This window comes from Mustela putorius, unplaced genomic scaffold (genome assembly GCF_011764305.1).
Source record: "Mustela putorius furo isolate JIRA1106 unplaced genomic scaffold, ASM1176430v1.1 tig00003909_pilon_pilon_pilon, whole genome shotgun sequence".
Classification (NCBI taxonomy): Eukaryota; Metazoa; Chordata; class Mammalia; order Carnivora; family Mustelidae; genus Mustela; species Mustela putorius.
In genome coordinates this window covers 24,505,576-24,532,098 of record NW_025422057.1, presented here as the reverse complement: position 1 = coordinate 24,532,098, position 26,523 = coordinate 24,505,576, and the positions used below count along the sequence as shown (strand labels likewise).

Genomic DNA, 26,523 nt, shown 5'->3' with positions numbered 1-26,523 from the left:
GGTTGTGAGTCCTTAAGAGGCGGTAAGATCTGGAGAACACAGCCAGCACCCGGATCTTACTGTCAAAATCAGGGAGCCGTCGACCCGCCCCATTACTCTCTCCGGTACTTATTCTTAAACGTAAGAGCGCATAACAATCACCTTGAGGCTCGCCGCTGGATTTCCGACACAGTGGGGCTAGGGTGAGCCGCGAAGTCCGTCTTTGAAAGGAGCTCCCCCACCCCCCGCCCCCCGCCCCCACCCCACAGTGATGCAGGCGGTCTAGGGACCGCACCCTGAGAGGCAGTGAGAACCGGTTGACTTCACAAAAGGCTTCCCGCAGGCTACCCTCGGCCGCCACCAACGCCCAGGCTCCCGGCGGCCCCATCTTTGCCGCCGTCCGCCTGCCCCACCCTCCAGGCCCGGGTCGGCTGCGGGCGGATTTCAGTCGGATGTAGACCCGGGCGCAGAGGTGCCAACGACCAGCCACTACCTGGCTTCCACTTTGGCCAGCCACAGACACCGGGAGGACTCGCGACTTTGGTGTCCAGCAGCGTGTAACGCGGCCGCCCATTGGCTCAGCTTCCTACAGCTTGGCCGTAGGGCACCCAAAGGCTTTCAGAATTGGCCGGAGCTGCAAACGCCGGGGCCGGTTTACGGGTAGGAGCGCGTTCTAAGGGGCGGGATCCGCCTGGGCCCCGCCTCCCTCGGCTGCCACCGCCCTCCGCTGCGGCCTCGCTCGGCGTCCGGTTCCGTCCGCTGGGCGCGCGGAGGCCCCTCGGGGCGACTCTCTATCACCTCCCCGGGGTGGGTCTGTCCGGTCTGCGAGGCTTCGGAAGGGAGAAGGGCTTTGAGGTCAATTCTGGATTTGCGGAATTTGTTCAGGAATTTCGGGTTTGCCAACACTTTTAAAAGAAAAATACAATGACTTATCTTCATCAAAGTTTCATCAAAGAGTTCAACACCAAGAAAAGCGCACAGTCTTATCATTTAAAGACCAGGTCTTTAATGAGAATGCCTTTAGCTTTAAGGGGGGGGGGGACTCACTAAATTGTTCTAATTTTTCTGCTTTGGCTGGAGACAGGTAAAGATGACCTCAAATCAGGAATTCTCAGCCCTGCATTGGGCACCGCTAGGTTAGCTACATTGCGGGTCACTGGCAGCCAGGGGAATTCTGTCCACGGGAAAGTCCTCACTTTGTGAGTACGTATGGGACTTTCCTGGTACATTCAAATACTAATAAAAATAATGGCTAAGGTTACATGCTTACTAGATAGAAAATGCCTCTCAACCAGCATCTGAAGTAATCCTCCTCAAACCGCAGAATGTATTGGTACTATTAGCTCTAAATTGTGGAAGGAACATCAGGGCATAGAAAATGGTGTATTTCCCAAGGTCACCAAGCTAATAAATACTGAAAAGATCATTCACATCCAGCCTGAATTCTTACAGTCATTTAGAGATGAGTTTACACTTGCTTCCACCAGGGTCTTTCTGTCTTCACTAGCATTTAGAGGTGGAGTCAGGAGAGGATAGTACCCACCTTTATGACACACCACTATTATGGCTGAGATTTAACAGGAAGTGTTGGTGTTCCTTTTCCAAACATAGTATGTATTGTTTGGACTTTACAAACATTTGACTTGGCCTGATTTCAGGATCTTGAAAATCTGCTTTTGCTCATTCAAATGTTACCATATTAAAATGTTTTAAATTTCTTTCTTTGATCCCCCAAGCTGTAAAGAGAAATCAGAATAGGAAAGCAGAATCCAGTACTTAAAAACAGAGTCTCCTTTGACTCAGTTTTCCCTCATGGGAAGATGAAGTTCCACTTCTGATAACTTTAGTAATCTTATTTGATATATTGCAGAGGTTGGGGGGGGCGTGAGGGGTGGAAGAAAGGTGGTCAGAGGGTACACACTTTCAGTTAATAAGTCCTGGTGATGTAAGGTACAACGAGATGACTTATTAAATGCTCCTGTGTGGTATATTTTGAAAGTTGCGAAGAAGTAGATTTTAAAAGATCTCATGGGGAGAATTTTTTTTATGAGGAGATGGATATTAACTAAACTTATTGTGGTAATCATTCAACATTTTCGGTAAATCAAGTCATTATGCTGTGTAACTTAAAACTCATCCAGAGTTGTCTGTCAATTATATCTCAATAAAAATGGAGCAAAAAAGTCCCAAAGGCATTAGAACACAAGATTCCCTATGATCCTAACTTCCTGGAAACAATCCTGAGTTTGGGCCTGTTTGAAAACAGAGCCTTTTCCCTTACTTACCTCACTCTTTGAACTTGGTGAACAATTTTTGAACACCCAGTAACATAATTTTTCATGTAAATTAGCTTCTGAAATATTAAGAGGAATGTCCTCCAGTTTCTGCTACTGCCAGAGATTGGTGTGGCAAAAAATTTTTTTTTAAAAACTGCAAAATATAAATTCCACTTTCTCTCCTTTTCTCAAAGCAGAGACTTGTGTAATTAAAAAAATTATTTCTGCAGTAGCATTCTTTTCCTGGAAGACTCGAGCCATTGTCACCCATGACTGAAATTTCCCATATTTTCAAAACAGATCCGATTATATCTCAGGTAGCTAGAAATAGATTTAGAGTAGGTTTCATGTGGTGTTATTACTATTTGTTGTGTGTGGTGTTTTGTTTTTTGCTTGAGTGAATCAGTATAATAGAAGTATAAACATGATATAATAACATTAGAAAGAAAGTTTGCTTATAGGATTTCAAAAAGGTACATATTAGTTCCTAAAAAGCAAGTAGGGATAAGTTTAAAGGTTGTAATTAAAATCTTTCCAGGGAAACCCTAGCATTCAGTGGTAAGATTAAAAACCACATTACTGAAATGTAGCCTGCAGCATTCAACCCATTCAACTGGCATTAAATTGGTAACTAGCAAAATAAGTATCCTGAATTGAATTTCAATTCCAATGTGCTTGGCAAAGCAGAATTGCAGTGTATTTGATCTTTATAGATACAAAATTGGAGTGCATTATGTTCTTATTCACTAATATTAGTCATTAGTTTTCAAGTACACTGAGCTTTTACTATACTGAGGATGTGCACAATTTCATTCAATATTCAAAACCTATCCGTTAGGTACTACTCGTGTTTTCTTTTTACAGATGAGGAAGATGAAAGTCCAAGAGGTTTTAGAGAGCTTGCCTAAGTGCCAAAGCCAGAGTTTAGATATAGTGCCAAGTAAGAATCTTGACACTGTATTGCTTTCCTTCAGAGGAAGAAATATTCCCATTGTTCTATTTATTCTTTTCTAACTACACCAGATATTTTAGAATGTGACGTCCCATACACAGATATACTTTTAATACATATCTTCCAAATCTTAGAGTTGGTTTCCCTTAGGGGAAGAAAGTTGGACATATGTTCTCTTCTGGCATAGTAAAAAGGTGATCCACTTTACAAATGGAATTCCCAGTTTGTCCATAGCTAATTCAGTCATTGTCACTGTAGACTCGGATGGGCTAACTAAGGCCAGCAGGCCAATGCCAGTCCACTGCTGTTTTTTGTACAGCCCAAGAGTGAAGAATGGGTTTTACATGTTTATTTTTTAATTTTTATTTATTTTTTTAAGATTTTATTTATTTATTTGACAGACAGAGATCACAAGTAGGCAGAGACACAGGCAGAGAGGAGGAAGCAGGCCCCCTGCCGAGCAGAGAGCCCAATATGGGGCTTGATCCCAGGACCCTGAGATCATGACCTGAGCTGAAGGCAGAGGATTAACCCACTGAGCCACCCAGGCGCCCCAGGTTTTACCTTTTTAAATGGTTTTTAAAAATCAAGAGAAGAATCATAATTTGTGCCACATGAAAATTACACGAAATTTACCACGAGTGAGCCCTCATGAAAATTATGGACTTTGGGCATTATTTTATCCGTCCAAGGTTGTCAGTTGTGAAAATGTACCTCTCTGATGGGGGATGTTGATGGTGCAGGAGGCTGTGTTTGTGTAGGGGTAGTGAGTAAGTATATGGGATAACTCCATATATTCTCGGTTTTGTGGTGAACCTGAATCTACTCTAAAAAAAAAAAGGCCTTTTAAAAATATATATAAAATTTAAATTCAGCATCCACAAATAATGTTTTATTGGAGCACAGCCATCCCTGTTCATTAATATATTATCTATGGCTTTTTCACTCTAAAATGTAGAGATAAGCAGTTGAGACAAGATGGCCGGGAAAAGCCTCATGTATTTACTATCTCGACTTTTACAGAAAAGTTAGGCTATCTCTGGTAATAGGTAAGATTCTGGTTGCAGTCCTGCCCTAGGAGTTGAACTTCCAGGCTTCACAGTCCTTCCTCTTTTTCTTAAACTCGTTATAAGGTTTTTGACAGGTGACTTGACCTTGCCAACGTCAGCTTAGTCATCTGTTAAAAATGAAATTATAGGGGCGCCTGGGTGGCTCAGTGGGTTAAAACCTCTGCCTTCCACTCAGGTCATGATCTCAGGGTCTTAGGATCAAGCCCTGCATCAGGCTCTCTGCTCAGCAGGGAGCCTACTTCCCCCCTCTCTCTCTGCCTGCCTCTCTGCCTACTTGTGATCTCTGTCAAATAAATAAATAAAGTCTTTTTAAAAAAATGAAATTATAGAATTCTAATAAGACTATTTTAAGGATTAAATGAGTTGAATACACATAAAGCATCAAATACATGTAAGTAATCATTTATTTTTATTTTAACAATTTCACATTCCTCTTATGGCCCTCCCCTTTAGAATCTGGATATATTTTCTCAACTCTTTGAAATCTGCTTTCTTTCTTTCTTTCTTTTTTTTTTTTTTTTAAGATTTTTACTTATTTATTTATTTATTTGACAGAGACATCACAAGTAGGCAGAGAGGCAGGCAGAGAGAGAGGGGAAGCAGGCTCCCTCGTAAGCAGAAAGCCCGATGCGGAGCTTGATCCCAGGACCCTGAGATCATGACCTGAGCCAAAGGTCCAACCCACTGAGCCACCCAGGCGTCCCTGAAATCTGTTCTTTATGTGGAGATACATTTGTCTGCCTGGGAGTCTTCTGCTTGTCTACCAGAAAATCCCCCATGACAGGGTTATGTTTACTGCTTTAATTTTACCACCCAGTTTGTTCCTCTTGATCAAAATTAGCTCCAGAACAGTAATCATCCTGTTACTTTATCTGTCTCCCAATGCACAAAATTGTTAGCGTAGCAAGTCAGTTTATCTTTTCCAATACCAGATGTCTTGCTGACATACATGCATTTATTTTCAAAGAACACTTATTCAAACATTTTTGCCATTCTCCTATTCTTACAAGGTGACAGCTCCTCAAAATCACATGAAGTCACTCTGACTTAGCAAAAAATGTAACTGAGTCACTATCCTGAAGATTTTAAAAGATTCTTATTCGGTGGAAAAAAAATGTTAACCTATTAACCAAGAATTTCTAAATAGATTGGAATTCCGAAGGCCAATAGTGACCCATTCATAATTACATAATTAGGTTCTGTCGTTTTAACAAAGCTATTCGGATTCAGCTAACATTTGAGCAGCTATTATGGGCTACCACTTTTCCAGGACTTACATTCTTTCCTGTTCATACTGTTAACCATCTTTAGAGGTCAAGACAGTAAGTCAGGTTTTAGGCTTTTAAAGTTCTTTGACCCCTCTAGCTGATCACGTTGGAGAAATTTCACTTTTCTGAGGCTGTTTTCTATTTTGTAAAATAGGAATAATACTACCTGCCCATGAGTAGTCATGGGAATCTAAGAAGGTAGTCAGTGGAAATCAATTAGTGTGAGTGGGACATAATCATAATTTTCTTTCCTTCTTTATCTGTCAATCTTATATAGTCCATCAACAAGCAATTCCCATTTCCACTAAGTCGTGTAAAATTAAAGGAATTATTTTATCACCCGATGAATTTCAAGATCTCAGCCTATCAGGGTCTGAGCAAAGGCCAGCTACCTCTTTTATCCAAGGTGGATGGAAGAGCTCTCCAAGTGGCACATGGCTGGGCTGTTGGCCATGTTTTCTCTAGCAATCAGAAAGAGTTTTCTCTGCGATGTATGCTGCAGGTGGAAAGAGTTCACAAATTTGTTTCTGCCTCTAGGTCAAGAATGTTTACATTCATCACCTGTTTTCCATAGCTGGGGCAAAGTCTCACAAATAGGGCCCAAACTAAAGGTGAAGCAAGTGTGGGGTCTAGGGCACCAAATTTAAGGAGGCACTCACTGCCAAGGTTACGCAAGGTCTCAACGCTAACAAGGTTTTCTTACTTATCTGCTATATCCTGAGGAAATTTGGTTTTATATAAAGCAAACAAACAAGGCTTACTCATTATAGAGAGGTTGCGTCCAGTTGTCTTAGAGAGGCAGGAGGGAGGGCTTAGGATGGGAAAGAAACTTTCCCAACTTAACCAGGGAAACTTACCCTGGTCAAGTTTTATTAAACGCCCTTGAAAGACATGCTGGAGTTCAAATGCCCATTCTTCGGGGATTTTTTTGATGTGGAAGAGACCCCCCACTGAATGAGCTGCCCACGTGTTCAAGGCAAGGAAGGAGTACTTTTCAGGGGTTTCTTGCCCACTCTCAACTCTGGGGCCTCTAGATGGGGGGAAGTGTGTCTCTTGGTTAAATTATCCTAGCTCCTATCCCGGATCACTTTCCCCTCTGCCCCTTCGTCGCCGACAGCCCCCCTCACCCTCACCGCCACCTCCACCCCTGAGCTCAGTCACTCAAAAATTGAATTTGGGGCAGGAGGGGCGCGCTGGAGCGCGGCTATTCTCGGAGCCTGCGGCCTCGGCGAGCGTTCTACGTCTCGCTCACGCTGGGAGATCATGGAGGATGCGACTAGGTCCTTTGGGAAAGGTGAGACCCCTCGACCACGGTCCCGGACTGGGGTCGCCGCGTAGCTGGGAAAGTTGGCTCTGGAGAGAGGGTTGCTCGGCCTTGGCCCCCAGGCCAGCGCGGCGGGGAGGGATTTGAAGGGATCCTTGCGCAAAAGACACATACAAATGTGTCTTCTCGGACGCGGGAGGCGGGGCGGGCGCACTTCTCCTGGGATCCCGGGGGAAGCGAGTGAGCCCCTCTCCCCGTGGGCTTACGGACCCCTGCCTCCTCGTCTCCCCCCACAGGAAGCCTCCCCCCCGGGCCGGTCCCAGACGGCCTGATCCGTGTCTACAGCATGAGGTTCTGCCCCTACGCGCACAGGACGCGCCTCGTCCTCCGGGCCAAAGGCATCAGGTGAGAAGCCGGAGGTCAGAGCCGCGCAAGCGCGCGGGGTGTTCAGAATCTGGGGTGCCCTGCTCAGACTTCAGAGGGGCTCCTAAATGGTTAGTCCTGGGCGGGTTCTGTAGCAGGCGGTCCGCAACGCCCCAGCTTTCTTCCGAGTGGAGCCGAGTCTGTGCCTGAAACTTTCAGGACAGCTCAGTGCAGACCTAACGCTACTCCTGGTGAGAAGGCTCCCTCGCGTCTCGAAGCCGAAGGCTGGGCACTGCCGGGGCTCCCCAGGCTTTCCCGGACCGCTCCAGCCAGCCAACCCCCTGCTTCCATCCTCGGCCCCACCCCCTGCTTCCATCCTCGGCCCCACCCCCCCGCCCCACCCCGGCCCCACCTCCCTCACCCCCGTCCCACCCCCGCCCCGGCGCCTTCTGTGCGCTCGCTTTCCTCCTAGCTCTTCCCGCCTCCAACAGTTTTGTTTGTCCTTCTTTCCTCCATCCTACCCAGCCCCACTTCCACCGCTCCCTCCCTCCCTCTCCCCGCCCCGCCCCCCCCCCCCCCCCCCCGCCGTCCCCCAAAGGCTAAATTGTCAGTTTTTGAGGGTAGGGCTTTTGTCTCTTTTATTCATGAGTTAGCAGAGAGCCTGGTGCAAGGTAGGTGTTCAAAAATATTTTTTTTGAATGAACGGACAAATAGTTCCAAACAATGACATAGAACAAACTTCGGGCAGGAGGCCTCTTTAAGGTTCTGGCGTACTTGAAAAATAGATCCATTTTCTTCCAGAAGGAATTCTGTAAAACCAGCACCTGCCGGGGAGGTCTGGATGTGGGAGGCAGAGCCACTTTGCTGGAGCATGGACTGGGTTGGGGGGAGGCAGCTGGCCTCAAAGCCAAAGTGAGGCTTTTGACTCTTGAAGAGCCCATCCTGTTAAGGGATGACTTCAGAGTTTCAGATTCATGTCAGAGAAATACTAATATAGAGACGTATTAAACAAAATTATGTAATTCTACTTTGTTGAGTGTATGTGGAATGTATTTCCAGATTCTTCCTTACTGTTCAAGTCTCCTTGTCCCCAAGGTTACCTATTTAAAATAACAGTTATGTATTTCAAATAAAATTTAGAGAACAGTAGCCCGATGTTTTACCCTTAGTGACAAAATGGTAGCTTAGGAACCAATGTAAATATTTCTTCAGGGCAGGGTTTCTCGGCCTTGGCACTGTTGACATTTTGGGGCAGGTAGTTTAGTTTTGTGTGTACATGTGTTTGGGTTGGGATGGGGCGCTGCCCTGTGCACTGTTGGACTTTTAGGAGCACCCTGGCGCCTCTGCATTAGCTGTGACAGCCGAAAAATGTCTCCAGACATTGACTTGTGTCCCTGCAGAATGGGGCAAGATCACTCCCTGTTGAAAACCATCTCCTTGATGGAGCAAAGAATATACTCATTTGTTTCCTTTAATCTTTTAAACATAGGTGAGCACTTCTGGTAACTTTATAGGCTTGAGCCTCTAATGATAATAATGAGAATAAGAAGAAGGTCATTGATGCTCATGTACCTAGGCACTGTCCTGAGCATTTCAGACATACTCACTTAATCAGTCCTCACAGCAGTGCCAAGAGATGGGTACCATTATTACCCCCATTTTCCAATTAAGGACATTGAGCAGAGAGAGGCTAAGGAATTTGGCCAGCATCACAAGCTAGACTGTCCAGACCCCAGGAGGTCTGATGCCAGAATTCAAGTCCTAACTCAGACATTTACCATATTCTGTTGTGACCTGTTAATATCAGATGTGCATTTGCAAGTGTTAAGATGTTGGAAACTCTGGAATGCTGTGGTTAAGTGCGTGCCCTCTGAGTCCGACTCCCTGGCTCTCAGTGGGGTTCTGATGTTTCCTCACAGTGATAATGGGCAGGTGGTTGAAACTCCTGGAGCCAGGAATCACAAGGAGCACATGAGACAAGGCAGAGAAAACATTTAGCACATCTTAACTACAGGCATTAAGACAGTGACCTTGCTGTGTATTTTTCTCTGGAAAAACCTAAACTTTGGAAAACTTATGGCAAACTTAAATTTTATAAATTGATTGCTTCTGCTTTCAGGATGAGTGTCTGCCTGCCTAAGCCTCTCTTTCTTTTTTTCTTTCTTTCTTTCTTTTTTTTTTTTTTTAAAGATTTTATTTATTTGACAGACAGAGATCACAAGTAGGCAAAGAGGCAGGCAGAGAAAGAGGAAGAAGCAGGCTCCCTGCTGAGCAGAGAGCCCCGATGTGGGGGTCGATCCCAGGACCCTGAGATCATGACCTGAGCTGAAGGCAGAGACTTTAACCCACTGAGCCACTCAGGTGCCCCTAAGCCTCTCTTTCTAGTTCTGTCTTGTTTTCCCTTTGCTTTTTAAGACATGAAGTTGTCAACATTAACCTGAGAAACAAGCCTGAGTGGTACTATACAAAGCACCCTTTTGGCCAGATTCCTGTCCTAGAGAACAGCAAATGTCAGTTGATCTACGAATCTGTCATCGCTTGTGAGTACCTGGATGACGCTTACCCGGGGAGAAAGCTGTACCCATATGACCCTTATGAGCGGGCTCGCCAGAAGATGTTATTGGAGTTATTCTATAAGGTATACCCAGTTTTTTTTTTTTTTAAAGTTACTTACATACAGTCCATTTTACTTTGTATGTGTTTCCCAAACTTGAGTTTATTTTTGAAACTAAGTCATTGGTCCGATCATTTTGTTGCAACATTACCTGTCTCTTAGGAGGGTAACTAGTATGGAATAATAGTAAGGCTATCCCCTCTGATATTAAAGATGGAAGGTGTAACTGATAGGCTCTTTTCTATTTCGACCAGCAGTCTCAAGAGGTATGGTTATGGCATGGTTAGGACCATGTGACTCCAGGTAGGAATGTTGGAAGAGCTGAAAACTGGTAGTGTGTTAAAGAAAATATTTCTAAAGTTTCAGGTAGAAAAATTGTTGGGGTGTGAAGAAGGGAATGCATGAAAGGGGACTGCCCTTTATTCGGAGCAGCAGTCCCAACTGTGCAGGAAATATGAAGAAGAGAGAAAATTAATGATGGGGAAATTTTATGATAGTTCTCTTTGAAAAGAGATAAAAGGAACTCAGGGACATCAGTGGCTGACATAGCTTGAGCATTTATGCTGTATGAAGCACTATTCTACCTGCTTTATAAAGGTTAACTCATTTAATGCTCACAAGTACCCTTTAGGGTAGGTACTGTTACTGTATCCATTTTTCAGATGACAACACTGAGGCTTAGAGAGGTTAAGTGCCCCGCCTAAGATTGTACAGCACGGAGTAGCTGAACAAGTAAGGAGCACTGGAGAACCCCTTTTAAAGCACCCTGTTTTATTACCGTGGTGCGGTGACCGTGGATTTCTGGAACCACAGGGATGACCCTCCGAGGAGGTGGGGAGCCTAGATGTGGGCATTGCCTTGTTAAGTTGGAGTGATAAAGCTCTGGCTGCATTTTTAGGAAGAGCAGGAGTGCCCAGAGTTTCCTCAGACTACCCTACTAAGAACCTGTGTTCTCTGATTAGGTCCCACACTTGACCAAGGAGTGTCTGGTAGCATTGAGATGCGGGAGAGAATGTGCTGATCTGAAGCTAGCCCTGCGTCAGGAATTCTGCAACCTTGAAGAGGTACGAAAAGGGGCCCCTCTCCTGATCAGATACAGTGCAAGAAGCAATGCAGGGTCCCCAGCCTGGGCCCCCTGACAACCCTTGCTTTCACAGACTTAGTCTTTCTGCCAGTCTTTGATAAGTTCAGCTACTAGTCATCTAATTTTAACCTGTGGGTGCTTGCCCTCCACTCACCTGCTATATAATTATTCTTGAAAATGTGGCAAGAATACAATAGCCACAGTAGGGAAAGAGCCCAGATGTCCATCGACAGATGAATGGATAAAGAAGACGTGGTACATACATACAATGGAATACTACTCAGCCATCAGAAAAATGAAATCTTGCCATTTGCAACAATGTGGATGGACCTAGAGGATATTATGCTAAGTGAAATAACCCAATCAGAGCAAGATAGTTATCATTTGATTTCACTTATATGTGGAATTTAAGAAAAAAAAACAGAGGGGCATAGAGGAAAGGAGGGGAAAATAAAACAAGATGAAATCAGAGAGGGAGACAAATCATAAGATACCCTTAATCATAGGAAACAAACCAAGGGTTTCTGGAGGGGAAAGGGAGAGGAGATAGGGTACTGGGTGATGGGCATTAAGGAGGGCACGTGATGTAGTGAGCACTGGGTTTAATAAGACTGATGAGTCACTGAACTCTACCTCTGAAACTAATAATACATGAAATGTTAAATAATTGAATTTAAATGGAAACAATAGTGAAAAAAAACCATGCATACCAAATTTTCTTCATCCATTCATCCAACACAGAACATTTAGGTTGTTCCAATATCTGGCTATTGTGAATAATGATGCAATAAACATGAGTGTGCATATGTCTCTTTGAGATAATGATTTCATTTCTTTCAGATAATATATCCAGAAGTGGAGTTGCAGGTTCATATGGTAGTTCTAGTCTTAATTTTTTGACAAATCTCCGTAATGTTTTCCATTGTGGCTATACTAATTTATATTCCTGGCACTAATTCCTTGTATAAATATATTTATGTCTGGGCTCTCTGTTCCATTCCACTAACCTACATGTCTGACTTTGTGCCACTACCATACTGTTTTGGTTCCATTTATTTTTATCCTCTCTAGTTAAAATGTTTTTAAAGATTTATTTATTTATTTATTTGACAAACAGAGATCCCAAGTAGGTGGAGAGACAGGCAGAGAGAAGGGGGGAAGCCGGCTCCCTGCTGAGTAGAGAGCCCAATGCGGGGGCTCGATCCCAGGATCCTGGGATCATGACCTGAGCTGAAGGCAGAGGCTTTAACCCACTGAGCCACCCAGGCGCCCCCTCTCTAGTTAATTTTAAAACTGTATTTTCAGTGTAAAAATCCTGCATTTTTTATTAAATCTATTCCTAGATATATTTTTTTGTATTATTGTACATGGAATTGATTTCTTAGTTTTTTTCAGATTTTTCATTGATAGGGTATGGACTGCAACTGGATTTTTACATATTGATTCTGTATCCTGCTCTGATATTTATTGTATATTCTTTGAGGGTTTTTTTTTTTCAAATATATAAAATTGTGTCATTTCTAGGAAAAAAAAGAAAAAAGAAAAAATCTGGCAAGGAAGGGGGAAGGGCATGTGATGAGTTTCTTCCTTTCCCTGAATCACCACATTCCTTAGGTGGTAGCTCTGTATGGCTTCTGTCTATACCCCCTGCCAATGAGGCTAAGATTTTAGATTCCTTAGGGATTTTGTTTGGCTGCTAATAAAAGGGACCTACCTACTGTGAACTTATTTTATAAGGATTTATTCTCTTACACAAAAAAGCCAGAGGTAGTGCAATTCAGGGCTGTTTTGATGGCTTTCTTATAGTTACTAGGGGCTGAAGATCTTTCTCTCCATCTGTTCTGTCATCCTGAGTACAAGTCTTTCATCCTCAAGATGACAAAATGGCTGCTTGAACTGCAGACATTACATCCATGCTCCAGGTTACAGAAAGGAGAACAGAGGGGAAAAATGGCAAAGGGCCATGCCCCTTTATTCACAGGCTTTTGGGGTGCCTGAGTGGCTCAGTTAGTTGAACATCTGCCTTTGACTGGGGTCATGATTTGGGGTGTGAGGATGGAGCCCCACGTTGGGCTCCCTGCTCAGTGGGGAGTCTGCTTCGCCCTCTGCCCCTCCCCCACTCGTGCTCGTGCACACGCGCGCACTCTCTCTCACTCTCTCAAGTTAATTTTTAAAAAAGGCTTTCCCAGAATTCCTACTCAATGACTACTTAAATCTCATTGGCCAGAACTTAGTTGTAGCAGAACTATGTTCAGGAGAGGCTGGGAAATGTAGTTTTTTCGAGGGGGGCACCCTGGATAAAATCAGGGTCCTATAAGAAAGAGGGGAAAGTGACTATGGATAGGTTAGTCAAAGAGCAATCTGGCAGTAATATGGCTCCTTACCCCTTACCTCTAGAATAATCTGGAAGGTGGTTCTATGACTTCCTTTATCTTTGTTCTAGAAACTGATACTTTCCTTTATGGGTGGGTTGTAACTCTGTTGGCAGCCATCAGAATGCTATTTCCCTCTTAAGGGAAAACCGATTATTAACACTCTTCAATTTGACCTTTGTCAAGTGGAAGCAGATTAAATTTATTTACACTTCCAGCTGCCTATCTTAGATTTGTACAGTTGCAGTATTTATGGATGATAAATAATCGTCTGTGAGAAATTACTCTCATGGGGCACCTGGGTGGCTCCGTGGGTTGAAGCCTCTGTCTTCCGCTTGGGTCGTGATCCCAGAGTCCTGGGATCGAGCCCCGCTTTGGGCTCTCTGCTTGGCGGGGAGCCTGCTCCCCTCCCCACCCCCACCTCTCTGCCTGCCTCTTTGCCCACTTGTGATCTCTGTCTGCCAGGTGAATAAATAAAATCTTTAAAAAAAAATGACTCTCAGAAGAAAAAGAAGCTCTGATTTATAGTGTTTTCTGTTTCAGGGATGTAAATACTCCCACCAGAGGCTGATTTTGACCTACCAATGTTGTGTCTCCAAGCTCAGGGTTGAGAAGAGATGTCATCGGTGGTTGGTCAGCTCTGGCACATTCCTGAAGAACACAGTTCCACTTTATCTTCAGTAGCTGAGTTCTAGAAATAACCGGTTAACTAGCCTAAGTGTAGGTAGCTTTCACGGATGGTACTTAAGGACCTCTGAGTATTCAGCGTTGTACTAGCAGATTTGAATGTGGTTTTGTCCCATCATTACCAAGAATTATAAATACCATGTAGGCAGTATAAGAATCTGAACCCTGCCCAGTTAGCTGGAATTATTTGATCCAATCCTCTAAATACAGTATATCAACTCGAGGAGATTCTAGTGAAATAGAAACTTGTCAGAATAATTTTGGTAGAGAATGTTCCTGACATGTGCAGCTCTTTTGCATGGTTGTGTGTAATCAGGATTTTGTTTGAGCTGAAAGTGTGTTACATATACATGGTCTTTCTGAGGGATAAGCAAGTTGAGATACCACTATGTGATCTTCTGCCATGCGAAAGGATCTTTTGCCAAGCAAAAGGCTCAGTTTACCTTTACAGCCTTAAACTCTGACAGTTTCTTGTTTTGCCGTAAATGCCCCTAACTTTAGAATTTTTTCTTAAAAAATAGTTTCATCAAAATGAAAGGTCAATTGTGCTTCTTCTATAATGGAATTTTTCTGAAATAGGTTCACAGTTGTTTGAGATGCATGACTGCTGTTTTCATGATCAAACCGGCCTCCTCTCTGCTCGCTTTCCCGTTCTGAACATTTTCGGGAGTTTTTTAAAATGGCGGGGAGGCCATTCTGTGAGCACGCTTTCTGTTTTCAAGCCAAGTTTCTCGTCTTTACTGAATCAGTGTCAGTGGTACTCATCTTTTTTAGCTTTATTCTTTTTTTTTTTAATGTTTGTGATTGATTTCACCATATCAGAAGAGCACTTTGAGCCCACTTCCGTTTTATCCTTGTGGGTTGGAATGTGCCAGACCTTCCAGCCATGCTGCTGCTGTTCTTCCTCCTCCTCCTCCTTGCCAGTGTCCTCATTCTGAGGGTTTGCGTTGTGGAAGCACTTGGTTCAAGTACAAGGGCAGTGAAAGGATTCAGCCCGATTTCTCTGATGCTTCAGAATTTTGCTCTAGTTCAAGGTTTCTGTGCATAATGGATTCTGTCTTCTGGCTGGCTATTCCTTGATCTCCTGCTAGTCATCAGCGGAAGTCCATCCAAGGAGAAGAGAAGGGCGGTGATATGAGAATTCTGGAAAAACGCTGAGGGAGTGACAACCTGCCTGAGGCCTTTGGCTCCTGGGGGCCACAGGACACATGATGTTGTTAATTCTTGGCATTCCCCAAACTGCCTTGATGTATCTCCATGCCAAATTTCCCATGTCTCCAAATTTGATTCTGTGCCTTGTGTATGTGGCTCTTTGCCTGAGGTCAGTTTGTAGAAGTTGTCTCTACAACATCCAGGAGCATCTCTAGTGAAATATTTTCTTGATTCTAAATTTCTCCTATAACCTTAATTTTTAATCTGTCCTTTCTCCTCTCCAGAAAGAATACATTTGTGCCCAGTTAGATCATATTATCTGGGTTAAGTTTTACTATTTTTCTTTCTTAATTCTTATTAACTCCAATAATGAAATTACTTACGCGTTGCTTGTTTCTCTTTGGATGTCACTAGGACAGGAGGGAAGGAAAGTTTATATCTGGCTAATTGTTCACTGAAAATAATTTTCTATAGCCTTTTGTGTACAGCAGACTATTTATAAGCTATGTTTATCTTGTTATCAACTAACTTACCATGTCTACAAACTAAATTCATTGTTGCTACCTATTTTTTATAAGAGCTTTATTGACATAATTCACAGACCACAAATTCACCCTTTCCAAGCATACAGTTCAGTGGTTTGGTTTAATATTTACATAGCTGTGTAACCATCACCACTAGTTAATTCTAGAACATTTCTTCGTCTTAAAAAGAAATCCCTTAGTCATTAACACTGGCTTCCCATTTCTTCAGAACCTTCCCAGCTGCAGGCAACCCCTAATTTACTTTTTGTCTTTATGAATTTACCTGTTCTGGACATTTCATATAAATGGGAACATACAATGTTAGCCTTGCATGAGCTTCTTTTATTTAACATCATGGTTTCAAGGTCCATCTTTTATTGCTTTTTATGGCTGAATGATACTGCGCTGTATGGATATGTCATATTGTGTTTATTCCTCAGTTGATGGATACTGGGGTTGCTTCCACTTTTTGACTGCTGCAGGTAATGCTGCCGGGAGCATTTATGTACACGTTCTTGTGTTGGACATATGTGGCCAATTCTCTTGGGTTTGCTAGCTGATTTAGCATGTCTACTAATATGCCTTTTTTTTTTTTGAGAGTTTATTTATTTGACAGACAGAGATCACAAGTAGGCAGAGAGGCAAGCAGCGAGATTGGAAGGGAAGCTGTCTCCTTGCTGAGCAGAGAGCCCGATGTGGGGCTCAATCCCAGGACCCTGAGATGATGACCTGAGCTGAAGGCAGAGGCTTACCCCACTGAGCCACCCAGGCGCCCCTAATATGCTGTTTTTAGTGGTAACCACCATCCTTCCACACCGAGGAACCGATGACCCTTTATACACAGTGGCTAATGGAGTGGTTTTAGTGCTGTTGCAACTTGAGTAACTTCATCCATTGTCCAATTCTGACAGCTTCTTTCTAGGTAAACTAATATTTGCTGTTTTTCTGTTAAGAGCTTTCCGCTATACCGTCTACCACCATGTAAATAAGAGACCAATAATTATTCCTATTATTTAGAGATTAATTATACTCTTTCCAATTGTGAAGAAATACTTGTTCATTAGAGAGAATATGGAAAGTACAGAAAAATACAGAAACTCAGACCAAAAAAAAAAAAAAAAATCATAATCCCATTACCCAGAAGTAGCTGTGGGTATCATTTTGGACTTTTTATTTCCTGTCCTTTTCTGCTATGTATATTTTTATGTCGTTAAAATTGTAGTGTATATAGAATTGGGCTACCATTATGATGTAAAGGTCTTCCCATATTTTTATAAACCCTGTAAATGCTTGTTCATATGTATTAAGAGCATTTATTAAAGAAGCATTATTTATGAGGATGGAAAATTATAAACCTTAATGTACATTAGACAGGGAATGCTTAGATAAATTACATTCCTCTTGACAAAGTTTTAGAATATAATTGAGGTTCAGTGGGATGAGGCCCGGAGCCGATGACCAAGAAAGAATTGTTGAGACATCTTTGGTGCAAAATGGTGGTTTATTAAATCACAGGGACAGGACCTGCGGGAAGAAAGAGCTGCTGCCCTAGGGCTGTGAGGAGTGACCCATTACATACTTGCAAGTTGGGAAGAGGTCAGGGAGAGCGTCAGTCTCTAAAGAATTTTAGAAGCAAGGTTTCCAGGACCTTCGCGGGTTAGCTCTTGTTGGGAAAAGGTCATTTATTACAGTCTAATAAAACCCTAGTTTTGAGACCCTTCGGTATATATCGGTGGGCCATATGCTTAGGGATGGTTGCCAACATGTTATCTTGGAGGGTTTAGAGATAAAGGAAGTTTCCAAAGGAATTTTTATATTTTAAAGTAGACCCACAGGATCCTGGTGTATGTGGGGCGGTCAGGCTAGGATTGCCTTGTGCCCTTAGCAAAGTGTTAAGGTGGAAACAGTTGAGTCTGTAGAGGAATGTCACTCTGCCTGTTTCAAGGGCTTGTCAGTGGGTAAGGAAATTGAATAACTTTTCTCCTGCCTCTGTTTCCCATATCACTCTTGTGGAATTTTATACAGCAGTTAAAAATGAAAGAGGTAGAACTATGTGTACTGACATGAAAAGATTGCCTAGAAATATTTGAGTGAATTACACAGTAATACAGATGGCACGATCCCACTTTTGTAGAAGAAAACAGATGTACATATGTGTATATATACATGTAAATAAATGTCCAGAGAAATGCCTAAAGAGATACACATCACACTCCTAATAGAGACTGCTACTGGGAGAGGAAAGAAGAGTGGGCAAAAGCAGGATGGGGAAGAGCAGGTCTTTGCCATTTAAACTACTTTCTAGTAGTCTGAGTGGCTCAGTCAGTTAAGCCTCTGCCTTTGGCTCAGGTCATGATCCCAACGGTCCTGCAATCAAGCCCCACATCGAGCTCTCTGCTTGGCGGGGAGCCTGCTTCTCCCCTCTCTCTGCCTGCCTCTCTGCCTACTTGTGGTCTCTCTCTCTGTCCAATAAATAAATAAAATCTTAAAAAAAAAAACTACTTTCTGTCATTTGAGCTTTTTTAAATAATGAGAATGTATTTCTGTATTATGGGTGCAATCTTTAAAAATAGAATATAATCACTTTCATTCTATGTGATTCTCCATGTGTATAAACTGGAGTTATTTATCCTGCACCCACACAAGGAATATTTAGGTTGTTTCTAGTCGTTTACCATTGTGAATGGTGCTGCAAGAAACAGCAGTCTGTTCCTCTATTTGAGAATGTCTGAGTCAGACTTCTAGGAGTGGAATTACCAGATCAAAGGGTAAGAACTTTTAGAGGCTTGAGCTGTGTTGCTAAATTGCTTCTCCAGAGACTTGTGCTGTTTGTCCCCCAGCAGCAGTATATGAAAATTCTCTTTACACTTCCCCTTTTTACTGTGGGGAGATTTCATTAAAGAAGATATTTGCCTGCTTTGGAGAGAGGCAGTAGTTTTTTTATTGTGGACTTCATTTGTATTTTTTTTTTTTATTGTTAGTGAAATAGACACTTTCCCCCCAAAGTATGCCATCTCTTTGTGTGTGTGTGTGTGTGTGTGTGTTTTAAAAGATTTTATTTATTTATTTGACAGAGAGAGATCACAAGTAGGCAGAGAGGCAGGCAGAGACAGAGGGGGAAGCAGGCTCCCTGCTGAGCAGAGAGCCACATGCGGGGCTCGATCCCAGGACCCTGAGATCATGACCTCAACTGAAGACAGAGGCTTAACCCACTGAGCCACCCAGGCTCCCCCGCATTATGTTTTGTTTGTGAAAATGGGCTGTTACCCATCTCTGTCTATTAAGATCTTCCTGATTTTCCTTGTTGATTTGTAAAAATTCCCCTTAATGAGCTCCTTACATATAAAGGATATTTGGCTATTTTTCAAAAACACTTGTTTTTTGTTTGTTTTCTTTTGTTTTTTAGTCTGGCTTATCTTTTTTGTACATAATAGAAATACAACGTTTAACAATATTGTGCTATGTAGTTCTTTCCTGTTGTGATTTCTTCCACAGCTTTTACGGATAAGAAGTCATCTTCCCCTTTAGGGGAAATTAAAGACATTCCTTTATATTTTCCTTCACCATCCATCACTTTATAGGTATTTGACCCATCAAGCGTTGGCCTCCTGGCTTCCCCTGCTACTATTGTACACACACGTTGACAAAAAGAGTAAGTCCATTAAAAGGATTCCAGCATAGAACTTTCAGAAAGGTCCTTGAATCCCCAAATGTGGACAAATTGCATTCTGAATCTTCATCAGGGACTCCAGGTCATACCTGAAGAGCAGCGGGAGAGGCGTGTTCTGTCCCAGACCCTATGTCGGAGGCTTCTTTCCAGAGGAAAAATGGTTTTATATGTCCTCCAAGTTTGTTTCTGTACCATTGGTTCATTTTACAGGTAATCACTTCATTCTCATTAGCTCAACCTCAGCCTCATTCAGTATAACAGGGACCTGAAATCTGAAATGTGGAGAGCCTTCTCTTATCTTTCATGGACTCGGGGTTTCTGCCCTGGAGTTGGGCACTTTTCTGCTGCTTCTGGAGAAGGGCCTGCCTTGCTCATGTGTTGGCAGATGGTGCGGGTTGCGGGGTGGATTCTGCTTCTTAGGAACCGTTTCCATCAAGAAAAAAAACCACTTTTTTGTTCTCTCCCAGCAAGGACAGCAGCGCCTCTGCAAGCCACCAGGCTATCTGTCCTCCTTGGGAGGCAGTGACAAGGGGCGTGCCTCGGACAGCAGCCTCTCAAGGTTAAGCACAGTTAGTGAAGCTGATCCCGAGCTTCACTACCCAAGACTGTAGAAGGAAGCTTTCATGGGAGAAAGTCCGGGTTTTGCTTCTCTTTATGATGTTGCTGCTTCTCTCTCCAAAATCTTACAATTTCTCTTACCTTCTTCCTTGGTGAACTTCCTGGGGGAGCCAGCCAGGGCGCCTCACCATCGCTGGCCACAAGGGGGAGCCCGACGCTCTTCTTCCTTCCATCTGCTCTCTCACGCGAACCTCTTTTTAGGTCCTCCTGGGGGAGCCCGAAGGCCCTCCAAGAAGACTAGGGGTTCTTCCATCCGGGCTTTTTCACGCTTAGGGGAGGGGGCGGGGAGGGAGAGGGTGAAATCTTACTGGCTTATTTTACTGTGTATCCTAAAATCTGTCGTTGGAGCTAATGGGCTGTAAGCAAGTGACTGAGTTTAAACTGAGAACACAGGGGAACTATTTCATTAAAGTTGCCTGAAGACGTTTTTATCAATGGAATAGAAGAGGAAGGAGAGAATTGAGTTTTTGTAGAGCACAACGTGGTGCTTGAACTCACAACCCCGGAGATGGAGAGTTGCATGCTCTACAGACTGAGCTGGCCAGGCATCTCCCAGGAGAGAATTTGGTAATTTTCTCATTTTCTCTTTTCTTTTCTTCCTCCTCCTTCTTCTTCTAATTCTTCTTCTTCTTCTTTTTCTTCTTTTTTTTTTTTTTTGGTCGTGATTGTGTCTTGTCTCCCAGTGGGGCAGGTGGCAAAGCCAGAGAGAGAGGAAACAAGGGACTGGGGAGGGAGTTCGCACAGGGAAGCCAGAGGCTTTCAGAGTTTGCTGATTCTAAGCTTTTTGCTGATACTTAAATGGAAAGAACAAACAAAGAATTCACAAGAGACTTGGCAAAGCTGCTGTGATTAGTGTCCTGTACTTACCTGTTTGAAGTTCAGCAGCACAGAGCTGGCTGTGGTCTGGGAATGGGGAGAATGCTGATTTTGTCTTCATTCTGGGCTACCGGAGAGCTCCTTTAACTTCCTGGGACTGTTTCCTCTCCCGAAAAGTGAGAGTCCTTTTGTGCTTCCACAGGAGAGGCAAGAATCAGTCTCAGCTCACCAGCGCCGTTTCCTCTCCCCCTTGGCTCAGGAAACTCAAGTCCAACTCAAAGCTTTATTTAAGGAACTCTGCAGGACCCCAGGATTGACATCTCGATGTCGTTTTCCTTCCTTGTTTTGACCTTCCGTTCTAACCTTTGTTTTCTCTGGTCTTAGTGTTTTATTATTTTCCATGTTTTATATGTTATGGTATATTTTTTTTTTTAAACACCGCATCTCTTAATTCCTTGGTACTGAGCGTGGTGCAAATACACGGTAAAATGGGAGGAGAGTCCCACTAGAAGAGGTCCAGTGACCCCTTCCATACTGATATTATGTGATTCTCAATGGAAAGGCCACTGCCTATGTCTGGAAGATACCAGGTTTGCATGGAAGGGAGCGATTCCACTGAGGGTCTTAAAGACTTCAAGAGGGGCTTTTGGGTGGCTCAGTGGGTTAAGCATCTGCCTTTGGTGCCAGTCGTGATCCTGGGGTCCTGGAATCGAGCCCCGCATCGGGCTCCCTGCTCAGTGGGGGGGAGTCTGCTTGTCCCTCTCCTTTTGCCTCTCCCTCTCTGCTCCTGCTCTGTCTCTGACATAAATAATTAAGTCTTTGAAAAAAGATGAAAGTCCGAGGGAATGTGAATATGTATTTTGGGGGTGGGAAAGGCTAGAAGAGGATCAGTGATGCCTCATCTGTTCCATCCACATGCTCAGCTTGACCTTTTTTTTTTTTTTTTTTTAAGATTTTTTGTTTATTTGACAGAAGACACAGTGAGAGAAGGAACACAAGCAGGAGGAGTGGGAGAGGGAGAAGCAGGCCTCCCACTGAGTAGGGAGCCCGACGCAGGGCTTGATCCCAGGACCCTGGGATCCTGACCTGAGCCGAAGGCAAACGCTTAACGACTGAGCCACCTCGGCACCCCTCATCCTGACTTTTTATTGTACCGTGTACTTTTTTTTTTTTTTTTAAGACTTTATTTATTTATTTGACAGACAGAGATCACAAGTAGGCAGAGAGGCAGGCAGAGAGAGAGGAAGGGAAGCAGACTCCCTGCTAAGCAGAGAGCTCGATGCGGGGCTCGATCTCAGGACCCTGAGATCATGACCTGAGCCAAAGGCAGAGGCCTCAACCCTCTGAGCCACCCAGGTGCCCCTGTACTGTGTACTTTGATAGGGCTTGAATTCCTTTGAGTGTTTATATAAGAACTAATTGTATCTGTAACATGTATATTAAAGACATACTCCTACTTTGAGTAAGTAAAAAGCTTTAAGCATATATACTAATACATACCAATTACTAAGCAGTTATTCATTTTCAAAATATCGCTTTACCAAAGGACCTAGCATGGATTCCAGTAAATATCTCTGTGTGATGTGTTTTGACAAGGACTTTCCCAAGAGCACCGCTCATCTGTAAACAGAAAAGCTATACTTGTTCCAGGGTCAGTCGATTTAGATTTCGTTCTGATTTGTACCATGAAGGCCAATAATAAGCTGGAGGTATATGTTTCGAAGCCAGTGGTAAAAGTTTGCATAATTATTATCCATTTGTGAATATAAAGAAGATTTGATGCTGTCTGGAATCCATAAATACTGAACGATTTGTTCCTTCCTGCTGTAAGTCAGATCTATTTTCCTTATGCCTTAAAATAGCCTGTTTTGAGTTTTCATTGGCCAGATTCCACTGGTTTAGTCCATCCTGTTAGTTTTCTTGAACAAAGTGATGCTCCCTAACATTTTTCAGACTTCTAGGACACTCATCACGGGAACTCCTCCATGCCATGTCAGGGGATAATGAAAACTTGGACTTGAGGGCACAAGATTTGGTTTCTCTTCTGAGAAGGGTGGCAGGTGGGGGATCCCGTTGATTTTTTTCTGTGAGAGATGCATCTGCTATCTGTAGATGTGAGGTTTGGATATCTCTGTGTTTTCTCATCATAAGAGCTTTTGTTTATTCATGCATGATTATGTCACTCCTCACCATAACATCTAAGGGGGGCACTAACTTACCACCATTTTACAGATGAGAAAACTGAGGCTTGGAGGAGGTGGTGTGTAGGTAAATTGCCTCGGATTCCATATTGAATAGGAGGCCTAAGCCTAGCCTAAGATCAGGTCTGCCTGCCCCTGAGCTGATGTTCTTTTTTTTTTTTTTTTTTTTTAAGATTTTATTTATTTGTTTGACAGAGATCACAAGTAGGCAGGGAGGCAGGCAGAGAGAGAGGGGGAAGCAGGCTCCCCACTGATCAGAGAGCTTGATGCAGGGTTTGATCCCAGGACCCTGAGATCATGATCTGAGCTGAAGGCAGAGGCTTTAACCCACTGAGCCACCCTGGCACCCCTGAGCTAACGTTCTTAACTACAGCTGTAGACTACATCAGAGTTCATAAGCTGGAGAAGGAGCAGTCATGCCTGGTGATAGAGATAGGAATAGAGAAATCCAGACAAAGGATATAGAAATCTGGCTCTGTAACTATAGGGAAGTATGTAGTTGATGAGTTCTGTGGGTCCAAGAGTGTTGTTTGCTTGACTGAATTGGGGGGTTGGCACCATACTTTTCTCTTTGGAAAGACCTGGCTTGACAATAACCTCTACTAAGCATTTTTGCTTTTAAAATTTTCCACTACTTTTTTTTTTTTTTAACTGTATTTTGGCTATGAAGAGTTTATCTGTTTGCTTTACGGTCTATCTGTGTAAATTTGTCCCATTTGGAAATGAGAAATTCTGTTTTAATGCAAAGAGTTGACAGTGTTAAGTGGCCCAAAAGTGTAAAGTTCGAAGAGCTCAAATAAAACAAGAAAATAGGATATACAGTGTTGAAATTTGAGGAAATCCACTAAATAGCATTTGCTCTTTCTTGCGTTCGTTTTGAATCAAGAAATGTCTACAAAGAGGAAGACATATGGAAACCATGGTATCCCCTTAATTAGGGATAAAGTGGGTCTTGGAGAATGGGGATCACAACTACAGCAAGCAGGGTTTCTAATGAGGTCCCCTCCCTCTCAGCCATGGGGGGTGTGGGGCAGGGCCCCTGTCTCCAGGGACTGAGCTCCTCCTTGGAAAGCTTAGGACTCTGAGGAAACTGTTTCAAGCCAAGAGGTCGGGGCTTCGCTCCCTGTCTGGCTTTTCCTCCAGATTCCCCAGTCAGATGAGCCACCTCGTTGTTCCAGTGTTGAAAGGGGGGAAGGGCTGAGCGTGGCTGGGAGTTTGGCCCTGGAAGTGGAAGAAACCTCAGGAAGAGGGCAGGACGCATTGTGTAACAGATTGGAAGGAGAAGCAGAGCCTTGGTTCTCCCTCTTCGGGAAGCAATTTGATAATTGTATTTAGCATCTATAAATATGTCAGCAGGTAAGTAAATTAATTTGCTTTTGTTCTGTTCAAACTTTTAGATTCTTGGCTATCAGAATACCATCTTCTTTGGTGGAGACTGTATATCCATGATTGATTACCTCTTTTGGCCCTGGTTTGAGCGGCTGGATGTATATGGAATCGCCGAGTAAGACCTTTGACTGTGGGGTTGCATTGGGTGGCAAACAGAATGGTCAGCCATTCACCATGGAAATGTAGGGATGTTTAAAGTAGAAGAAATTCCCTGGTGGACTCGGGGAGACCGTGTAGGGGCCCCAGGCAGAACACGTGCTTTGTTCCCATGATGCTCTGAGACATTGAACTTGGGTGGGCACCTGCTGGGCTCCCAGACAGTCACAGGGTGGGTGCTGGACAATTCTGGCATTGGGGAACTGGGTCTGGCGGAGGCAGAACAACATCTGTACCCTCACAGATTGAGCGTGGGCTCGAACCCACCCACCCACCTTCCACTTTGACTATCTCTGATGAAAGGTCAGATAGAACATATTTATTTGTTTATTTCTAAGATTTTATTTATTTATTCATCGGTGAGAGAGAGCACACAAGCAGAGGGAGAAGCAGGCTCCCTTCTGAACAAGGAGCCAGACCTGGGACTCAATCCCCAGATCCCAGGATTATGACCCGAGCTGAAGGCAGACACATAACCGACTGAGCCACCCAGGTGTTCCCAGATAGAAAGTATTTAGATCTTTTAAACTATGTGTCAACATAAACATGACCAAAACTTGTCTCCTCTGGGGACAGAGTACTGAGCCATGACCCAGGAACCCGCCCCTCTTGGATTTTCCACTAACCAGTTGTACTGTCTTGAGCGAGTCACGGGTATATCCTAGACCTCCACTTCCTGGTCCGTCTTGGAAAGGGCTCAGTCAGCTCCAGTACTTCAAGGTTTGATGATGGTTTTGCTGACTTTTAAAAAGTGTTTTTGGAAACTACTTGTCTTTACTTTCTTCAAACTCCCTGCAGTAAAATCTAAGAATGACAGGGGGTTGTTTTTTTGGGGGTAAACAGAGAAGCCCACACACTTAATTTCCCCAGAACAATCAGCCCACAGGTATTTTAGCAGTGTTGTTAAAAGCAACAACAACTTCCATGATTCAAAACACACACAGATAAGATTTTCCTCCAGGACATGATCATGATCAGTTGATGATAAGGTAACTAAGATAACTTTATAAACCAGCCTTCTGTGTCTTGTAAATCTAAAAAGTCACGCATGCCACGTTTCCCAATGGCCTCCCTTGCAGGCGAGCTAACAGTTCTTTCCTGTCCTGCAGCTGTTTGAACCACACGCCAGCACTACGGCTCTGGACAGCAGCCATGAAGCAGGACCCCACGGTGTGCGCTCTTCTCATAGATAAGAACATTTTCTTGGGCTTCTTGAATCTTTATTTTCAGAACAACCCTGATGCCTTTGACTATGGACTAGCTTGCTGAGCCTCAGTCCATCCCTTCACCATCCAGAATTCCCAAGCATGTCGTGACTCTGCATCAGGAATTGTTTTGGTGGGTCAGTCAATCTGTTCATTTTCTTTGAGGTTCCCAATAAACGTGGAGACAGAAAATGTATTCTTTCTGATAATCCGTTGGTGTGACTCTTCTGGCCTATCCCTTCTAAAGATCCTCTAGAAATCTCTAGTGCCCAGTGCTGATGCCCAAGCACCTTTGGAAGACTGGGAGCCTGTGTGCCTTCTGGTTCCTTGGCCTTTGGCCCAGTGTAACCTCCAGATTATTGGGGTTGATGCTGATGAGAAGGTTCAAGGCCTGTCCATTGGTGATGTTCATCACCACAGATCAGCACTGTCCACAACCTCCCTGGTGAGTGGAAAGCTAGAGAAGAGGAGAAAGGAGAAAACACTCCAGGTTCCCAGTCCTCTCCATTTGGCACACAAGAGCTGCCATCCACATGGGCACATGTGTCATTCACATTCCCACTTTGGCATGGGCCTCTGAGACACCAAGGGTCTTATGACTCAAAGAATTCCAAAGCAGGAAATGAAACACCCGTTGTTCGCCCAGACTAACGACGTCAGGATTTCGCTGGTGCTGTCAGGGCTCAGGATGGCTCACAAAATGTTCTACAGCCAACATCCTGCCTTGAAAAAACAGACACGCCCCAAACCCAGTCCCAGGCAAAGGTCACTTTGTTGGATTTGCGTCACACACACTTTCAATTTGTCCTAACAAATGCCTCTGGTTGCCTGCTGTGTACCCGGACCCATGGCGGGTGAAGACG

General features: G+C 43.7%; 1 protein-coding gene across 1 annotated transcript; it reads left to right on the top strand.

Moving 5' to 3' along the window:
• The first annotated feature begins 518 nt into the window (after positions 1 to 518).
• Positions 519 to 25,856, top strand: LOC101683542 (glutathione S-transferase omega-2). Its single transcript, XM_004749306.3, has 7 exons — positions 519 to 639; positions 6,729 to 6,839; positions 7,106 to 7,214; positions 9,588 to 9,810; positions 10,749 to 10,850; positions 24,308 to 24,414; positions 25,565 to 25,856. The coding sequence occupies exons 2-7, from the start codon at positions 6,809 to 6,811 to the stop codon at positions 25,722 to 25,724; spliced, it is 732 nt and encodes a 243-aa protein (XP_004749363.1). The 5' UTR covers positions 519 to 639; positions 6,729 to 6,808; the 3' UTR covers positions 25,725 to 25,856.
• The last annotated feature ends 667 nt before the right edge of the window (positions 25,857 to 26,523 follow it).